General features: G+C 38.4%; 1 protein-coding gene across 1 annotated transcript in view; it reads right to left on the bottom strand.

Moving 5' to 3' along the window:
* Positions 1 to 347: 347 nt before the first annotated feature.
* The window catches only part of COL4A5 (collagen type IV alpha 5 chain), a 420087-nt gene continuing 411167 nt past the window's right edge, over positions 348 to 9267 (bottom strand). Inside the window, exons 48-51 of the mRNA XM_058291987.2 lie at positions 4834 to 5011; positions 2842 to 2956; positions 2366 to 2538; positions 348 to 1583 (exon numbers count right to left, since the gene is read on the bottom strand). Coding sequence (XP_058147970.1) covers positions 1502 to 1583; positions 2366 to 2538; positions 2842 to 2956; positions 4834 to 5011 — 548 coding nt within the window. The 3' untranslated portion in view covers positions 348 to 1501. The remainder of the gene's footprint in view (positions 1584 to 2365; positions 2539 to 2841; positions 2957 to 4833; positions 5012 to 9267) is intronic.

Below are 9267 nucleotides of genomic sequence, written 5' to 3'. Positions count from 1 at the left end.
AGTAATCAATGTCTGCAGAAATTTTGTTTGGTTTAGGTCTGCTCTAAATGATTCTCCGAGAAAGGATTGCTTGTTGATGTGCAGATATGCAGTCCTTCTGTAAATGAACAGGTTTTTTTTTTTTAATTTTTATTTATTTATTTATTTTTTATTTATTGACTTTGTAATAATATTACATTAAAAATATATATGTGAAGTCCCATTCAACCCCCCCCACCCCACCTCTCCCCCCCCCCCCCAGCAACACTCATTCCCATCATCATGACACATCCATTGGATTTGGTAAGTACATCTTTGTTTAACACATAGGCTGACGATACGCAAATACATAAACACAACAAACCATCTTTACAACATATTGTATCTTTAATTAATTGAAATTGGTGGGTTAAAAGATATTAAGTGAGAAGATGACAGTTAAGGAAATAAGATATGCTATGACTATTTATAATAAAATGATTAAAATAAAGAAGAGTAAGAAACAGCAACTGGCTTTTTGTAACTGAAGACAGAAGACCTACCAAGTGTGGTCTTCCCAGTTCTTGTACAAGCATAGGCCACAAGAGAATGATTCTTACATAAAAAGAACAAGGAAAAGAATCATCAAAGTCGTTTGTGTATTTTTGCTTCTAAAAATTGTTTGGGGAAATCTGCCCAGTCAGGAAAAAGCAAATACAACATGTAAGAAACATTAAAACAGGGTTGTATAGTCTTAGGAGTGTGTTGGAGAATATAGCAAAAGAGAAATTGCTCCACAGACATTATAATTTGGTATATAACATGAACATTTAACATTCTGAATAAAGTGACTAAAATTATCTATTTTTTGAAAAGAGAAATAAAAACTTAGGGGATAAAACTCAAAATTAATTTACTCTCAGTAGTAATGTGATGCAAGAGAATATATTCCCACTTTGAAAAGCATGAGTATAAAATCTTGCTGTCAGTCTATATTGTAGGCTTTCCTATGTTTTCTGTGAAGTGATTCATGCCATGTCACATTTAAATGACTCAACATGTTGAGCTAAAATGTTGTTTACACAATATACACATTCTTTACTTACAGAGCAAAATAAACTTAACACTTTTATATTAAAAACCTAGGACACAGTAGGATTATTAGCACCATGAAAAATAATTCTTCCCTCAAACTAAGTCTTTTATTTTACTCAGTGTGATTCTTTCTTTAACTGAATTTTTAGTGTACCATTTTAGTTACTGGGCATAATATATAATCTTCATCTTAAAATACTTGGAGAAAGTCATTCTGGACCCAAAAAGTAAATTCCATTTCCTTATTTCTTTTATACAAATATAATAGAGACCTTTCTCTGGCACATTGCTGAGGTACTTCTGAATCTTCATGGTTACCATTCTCTTGGTCACATATAGCAGTAGCACCATTGGTGGCAGCAGTGGTAAAGTTGGGGAGAGAGAGAGACACTGCATCTTTGGAATTATATATATCACATTTAAAAAATAAAAATAATTCTTCAAAATGTTATGTCCTCTTCATACACACTTGACATCGGCTAATACGGGTTCTCAAATCTCCTGCTTTCAGTGTTTCTGACTGAGGTTTGCTGGGAAATAAGAACCAAGACAATCAGATTAGCCTTTTTTTGTATTTTAATCTTATTATTGGTTCAGATTCATACCCAAACAGTCTCTGTGTCTAGAAGCTCTCCTAATGACTTCATAGGCATTTTGTGACTTCTCTACCACTCTTAACTTTGCCTATTTCTTTCTCTCTCCTCCCATCCCTCTCTCCCTTCTTCCCTCCCCTGCTTTCTCTCTCTCTCTTATACATTTTTCTAATAGTTCTATAACGAGGTGGATCTGGGCATCTGATGGTGAATATGTGATAAAAATGAGAAAAATATGATGTAATGGTAACTCAAAAAAAAACAAATTTCAACTGAAAAAAATCATGAGATTAAAGTATTTTAAGATATGTGTATATATGTAGTCTTACTCATTCAAACACTTGGATGAGATTTCTAACATTCTAAGAAAGGAGACCACTGGGCTGGAGGAATGAATACAGAATGAAATTTTAATTCCTAGGGTGACCTCAATCTAGCTGAACAGTTGCTTACTTGCTATTGTACATGTCATATAATCTTTCCTTACCTCTATCTGTTCACTATTGAAGACTACTACCAAGCCATTTTAACCACACTGACCTCATATTAGTTACGTCTCTGTGTCTGAGTTAGATATATGAAGAGGAAAAGCATAAATAAGGGACACAGTCTAAAATTCTTAACATTTATTGAATGTAAATCATCCATGAATTGCCTCTGCCTTCCCTAGTATCTCTGAATGAAGCTTAGGACCTGAAATGAAGCCATAAGCACCTTACCTGAACATATCTGACACATCTACAGTTGCCAGCCAAAAGCTGTAGGAATTGGCATAGTAGTTGCAGGTACCCCGCCCATGACATTCAATGAAGGGAGCTGAACGAAACTCTTCCAAGCAGGAACCTGGGGAGGCCAGGGCTTGACCTGAGCCTTCTGCCCCTGCACTTGTGTGCTAGGAAAGACAAGTATAAGTGAGTCACAATGCTATGTGCCACAATAATGTAATGAATAACCAAAAGATATATGCTGAATTGGGCCAAAAATTCAAATCTACATCAAGGAACAAGTTAGCTAATCCAATAGGCAGTTTATGAAAATATGTTACAGAAAATGTGGGAGGGGCACACAGTGTGTGGACAGAAATAATCTGAGGTTCAAGCTTTTTATACTAATGGTAGGGATTCCTACCATTGGATAGAAATGTAGATACGATGGAGAGTTAAAGATGACAAAGGCAAGAAAGAATGTTTTATACCATCATGAAGGAATAGCCAATCCACAAAGAATCCCATCCTTGAGGACAATTGGGAATCTGGATTGTCTGACTGTGAACTGCAATAACCATGGCTGGAGCTTCACAAACTGCACATCTGGTGAAAGAAAGGGAGATGCAACATAATCTAGAGTGGATATATGGGAAATAGCAGTCCCTCTTTGTAAGCCTTCCTGCTATAGAGGCTCATTACAATGGTTTTGAAAAGGAGGATAAAATGCACTTTGAGAATTGCTTTTGCTTAAGTGCTGCCTGTCAATATACATAATAAAGTTATAAATTAAAACTGTAAGCTTTTTTAAAGAAACTGCAGAACCACTGCTATAGAATTTTCATTTTCCTTTCTTCCCTAAGCACTCCCACTTACTACAGTTAATGCCATAATTATTGTCAGAGTTTGGCTTAGTGAATTGCACGTACTACATGCTGTCAAAGTGCCAAAAGGAGGACATTTAGTAATGTTGAAACTGGTAAAAACAATATCTGGTAAACTGGAACAGAATAGAAACAGAAATATTCTCAATTCCCACCCATTTTTCTTGGTCCAAGGGACATTCATTAACCATTCATCCATATCTGGAGAAGTGTAACATATTCAGTGCTGGGCAGTTACCCAGGTACTTGGGATGTGGCTGAAATATGTGAAATCATGTAAAACAGCAAGTGTGAATATAATCCTATCTATCAAATCATTAATAAAGAGAACATGAGGGGCCTCTTTGAAATACGACTGAGGCCAATTTCACATAAACAGTTTACCCACGTAATAGGGAATACATTTAGGGAACCTTTTAATCCTGAGTGATAGGACTGACAAAAATCATAAAAAGTGAATTTCCAAAGGCTTGGACAAATGTATTAAAAAGAGCACATAAATTTGCTGCTTAGAGAGGCTGAACTGGGTGTTGTTAACATTTATATTCAATGTTTTAAAAAACTAGACTTTCCAGTTATTCATCCTTTATGATCACTAGAATCCTGGGTCACCTGGCTGATCTGACTGAAAATGGCTATATCCAATATTTGTAGGAGATCAAATTAAATTAAGATTAAAAGGTGGCAAAACACTACAAAGTCTCTATTAATGGTACCAACCTCCTCTTATTTACTCATGCGCCAAACCTCAGTTATCACTTCTTCTTTCCCATAGCTAACAAATTACACTAAATTCTATCCATCTATTAATGTGATACCTCAAAAGCCCCCACTGAGAGTTCTAGTCCACTCCTACCATTACTATAGCAATATCCTTCTATCTAACTGGTCTCCCTACCTCAGAACGATCCTCTCTGTGATACATACTACAAACTCATGGCTTTGTAATTGTTTCTGAAGTGAAGGTTAAAAGCTTTGGAGGGCTCCTCGTATACTATATACATTCTAAACTCCAATGTGATACTGAAAGCCAACTACCTTTCAAAATTTAGCCCAAGGTAACTTTCTGATCTTTTCTTCCTATGCAACTTTTGTATTTTACATTATAGGCATATCAGTCTATCACCAATTCACATTTCCTCTTCATAGTATGTCCTTTATTACTGCCTGTATCTCAAGGTCTTCCAATTCTTCAAAGACCAGTTCAAAATACATTTCTTATATAAAGTCATCCCAGTTTTTTCCAGTTGGAATTAAACATCCTCTTCCCTATATTTTCATAGAATAAGTTTAGCTCTATTATAGCACTCACCCTAAGCCTGTTTGACACACACACACATACATACACACACACACACACACACACATATATCCTTAATGACTAGACTGTGAGCTCTTTGTATATTATACTATATGAATTGTAGGGCCTGGTCTAAACCAGATTCCTGATAGATACAGATCAAATTATAAATATTAGAAAGGCAGATCTCTTCTATCTAATCTTGGAGGAATATCATCATATTATCAACTTTGGACTTATTACTTACTCACTAAATTAACTGGGGTCTGGTAAAAACTAAAGCTACATCATTGTCTCACCGACTAATGAATGGCTGGATGCTCTGCCCCTTCAGGGGCTCCATGCTCATTGGCATGGTCTCTGGAGTGGACAGCCAGTAAGAATAGTCATTTCTTGAAGCAAAGTTGCAAACATTATTGATGTTGCAGAACATGAACGGCATGGTACTGAAGCGACGAAAGCAGCTGCCAGCCGTCCCTAGGAAAAAATGAAGAGAAACTCTTGAAGGACTTTCTCATATGATAAGTCAGTTTCTTCTAGAACACTAATTGCCCATATTGCTTAGATAATAAATACATTTTTTATTTCTTCAATTCTAAGATGCACCTATATACATATTTTAACATTTCTAAGATCAGGATGTACCTTACAACTTATATGGACATTTATCGTGGTCGGCTCATTATATATTCCCCTAAGTTGCTATTAAAGTGATGCTGAATCTTATAAACAATGGTGTCTTCAATTGAAAGAATCAATTAGGGGATACTTAGTACTTTACACTGGACAAGTAAAGGGCACACACTGAGTCCTTACAATATATCAATCATATCATGATCTCCTACTCCAGGCTGCCTCCTCTTCTTCCAGGATACCCCCCCAGTATGTATCCTGTTTGTGGGTTTGCAGTCTCTTTAAGCCTGGGGACAAAAGGATGCTAACTAAAACACACAGCAACCAAAGACAGGTTTGGAAGTGAAGAAGTGAATAAAAAGGAGAAAATAAATACAGGACTAAGAGAATGATATAAGGGAAAAACAGAAAAGGAACTAAAGTCTTTCAATTTCAGTGTTAGTAGGAACAATAGAGGTTCTCTTTACTAATGATCAAGCATATTCTTCTCATTCACTCACAGAAGAATGATAAAAAATGATGTATACCCTCGCATATTTTTAATGTGATATCTAAATTTTTTTATTGACTTTGTAATAATATTACATTAAAAAAAATATATATATATGAGATCCCATTCAACCCCACCATCCCCACCCCACCTCTCCCCTCCCCATCAACACTCATTCCCATCATCATGACACATCCATTGCATTTGGTAAGTACATCTTTGGGCACCTCTGCACCTCATGGTCAATGGTCAACATCATGGCCCATACTCTCCCCCATTCCATCCACTGGGCCCTGTGAGGATTTACAATGTCTGGTGATTGCCCCTGAAGCACCATCCAGGATATCTAAAATTTTTAATCAGAAGTTTAAATTGATACTGTGCCAATTATTAAGATATTAGTATTTGTTGCTCAGCTGCAAATCCATCCTTCTATTCTGTACTTTGTAATACTGAGCCTGGGGTATTGTAAATCACATCCTACTTTGCCAGCTGTCATTTCTGGTGCTTTGTAAATAAAGATAGTTAAAACCAAATATTTACTTCCCTAATCTAATGTAATTAGACCTACAATTTTTTTTTTTTTTTTTTTTTTTTTAATTCTTTATCTCCTTTATTTTTTTTTTTTTCCTTTTTTTTTTTTTTTTTTTAATTTTTTTATTTTTTATTGACTTTGTAATAATATTACATTAAAAATATATATGTGAGGTCCCATTCAACCCCACCCCCCCACCCCCCCCTCTCCCCCCCCCCCCCAACAACACTCGTTCCCATCATCATGACACATCCATTGGATTTGGTAAGTACATCTTTGGGCACCTCTGCACCTCATATACATTGGTTCACATCATGGCCCATACTCTCCTCTATTCCATCATGTAGGCCCTGTGAGGATTTACAATGTCCGGTGATTACCTCTGAAGCACCATCCAGGGCAGCTCCATGTCCCGAAGACGCCTCCACCTCTCATCTCTTCCTGCCTTTCCCCATACCCTTTGTCCATTATGTCCACTTTTCCCAATCCAATGCCACCTCTTCTATGTGGACACTGGATTGGTTGTGTCCATTGCACCTTTATGTCAAGAGGAGGCTCAGATTCCACCTGGATGCTGGATGCAATCCTCCCATTTTCAGTTGTAATCACTCTAGGCTCCATGGTGTGGTGGTTGTCCTTCACCTCCATCTTAGCTGAGTGTGGTAAGTCCAATAAATCAGATTGTAGGTGCTGGAGTCTGTTGAGGCTCAGGATCTGGCTATCACATTGTCAGTCCAGAGATTCAAATCCCCTAAATATATCTTAAACCCCAACATTAACTGCACCTCCAGCACATTAGCATGAAAGTCTTATGAAGGGAGATCCCATCTGAGTCGAGATTCATCACACATAAACACCATTTCCAAAGAGGGGCCATCTGCCCTGGTAGTTAACCCCATCGGCCATGACCATAACTCCCATGGGTCTCTTTAGCCCTCAAAGGAACCAATATCTGGGGGTTGTATCTGCTTTATCTGTCTCTCTGACTCTGCTCAGTTGTGCATGAGGGCAAACCTTCTGCCAGCCTCCAGACTCTTTTTTAGAAACTCGTAGCCATATAAACTCATTTCTCCTTTCCATTTCCCCCTTACTTTAGGTCAAACAGCATTTTAAAGTCATGGTATTTTATGTAGACATGGATATTCTGCTGATCCGCATTGAACCTTCCGTATAAGGTCATTTTCCAGTTGCATCATCAGTTGGTAGTTGATAGTGGTCCCTCGTTGCCAGGGAGGCTCATCCCCGGGTTAGACCTACAATTTTTATACTTGGTGGGTCAGTAGAAACTTTGAGAAATTTTATACAAAAGGACTACGGTATACCTAGGAATGTTTCAAAAGCTCCCCAGTTGGGAAATCATCAATTTAATCTAAGTTAAGCATTTTGCAGAAAGAAAGCTGGCTCAGAGAGGAGCAACTACATCTGTATCATATAAGAGTGAATGAAACCATGGTATAATCGAGAGAGGGATAGATTGAGAATTAGTAGGAGCTGCATTCAAGTCTGACCTCTATCACTTAGCTAACTATATGACTTTGAATAAGTCAATTAACATCTTAACCAGTTTCTTTGGGTATAAGACGAAAAAAAATACTTGTCCTATACCTGTCTTGATTACAATTATGAAAATCAATATAGATTGTGGATGTTAAAATGCTTTGTACAATATAGAGTATCTACAAAGAAAACTAAGGCTATGCCCAATTTGGGATAGAGCTGGAAATACTCCTAAATTCCAGAAAGAAGAGCAAGAAGTACATTAAGGGAAATCACATAATGATAAGATCAGGGATGTTTCCTTGTGTCTAAGCTGCAGCTCATCCACAACAATGCAGAGTTCTATGTTATAATCTCCAAATTCTTGAAGAGAAGGTGATCCTATGCACTCCTAATGCCTCCTACACCCTCACATTTTAAGGTTTTAAGAGACTAACAGTTCTCAGCATGTTTTTCTCCCCACAGCCAGAAGTTTTAGTATTCAATCTGTCTCCTCCACTCTCCTTTTTACATACCATAATATTTCCATGACTCCAATACAGACTCTGTACTTACTCTCTCAGATGATTGTTTCATTTACATCAAAGTTTCTACTAGGGGAATCCAAGATGGTGGGGTAGGGAATGGCAGGCTGCACTCATTCCTCCAGAAGCTTTGAGAATGCAGGCAGGCTTGAGGGACATAGGGGAAGCTATGAAACAGGCAGGGATGATTAGCGAGGGGACTGGAGAGGGTGTGCACAGCCAGGCACCTTGGGAGAGAGGAGCCACAGAGCAATCTGGTTAGTGATGGGGTACCCAGTCAGATACCAGGTGAGTGGCAGGCTGTGGGGTGATCAGAACAGTGAATGAGTGCCCAAATGGGCACCAGAGGAGCACCCAGCAGTGGGGCAATCTGGCTGATAAGGGGTACCTAACTAGATGCCAGAGGCTTGAAAAGGAGGTCTGTTGATATATGTATGTATGTATATATGTATATATCTATGCATTTCTCCCTTTCCTCACCTGGGAACCTGCAGAGAGGTGGGCTTCTGGGTGACTGATTTGTGGGCATGGGAAGCCAATGAGAAGGAGCTTAGCTGGTTGCTGGTATTCTTAGAGGAAGGTCCAATTACTTTTATTTTTTCTTGTCTTATCTCCCTTTCCTCACACAGCTACCTGTGGAGAGGTGTGCAGTGGGGATTGACTGGCAAGCATGAGCAGACAAAAGGGAGGAGCTTAACCAAATCCTGTGACCTAAGAGGGAAGCTCTCCTTTTTCTCTTTTCTTTTTATTCATTGTATTTTGTTCTCTTCTACTCTTTCTTTTTTCTTTTTTTTTTAAAGATTTATTTATTTATTTAATCCCTCCCCCCCCCTCCCGTGCTGGTTGTCTGTTCTCTGTGTCTATTTGCTGCGTCTTGTTTCTTTGTCCGCTTCTGTTGTCGTCAGTGGCACGGGAAGTGTGGGCGGTGCCATTCCTGGGCAGGCTGCACTTTCTTTCGCGCTGGGCGGCTCTCCTTACGGGGTGCACTCCTTGCGCATGGGGCTCCCCTACGTGAGGGACACCCCTGCATGGCACAGCACTTCTGGCGCACATC

The sequence above is a fragment of the Dasypus novemcinctus genome, chromosome X, assembly GCF_030445035.2.
Source record: "Dasypus novemcinctus isolate mDasNov1 chromosome X, mDasNov1.1.hap2, whole genome shotgun sequence".
NCBI lineage: Eukaryota > Metazoa > Chordata > Mammalia > Cingulata > Dasypodidae > Dasypus > Dasypus novemcinctus.
Note: the sequence above shows the minus strand (reverse complement) of the source record. Positions and strands in the feature narration are given on the sequence as shown.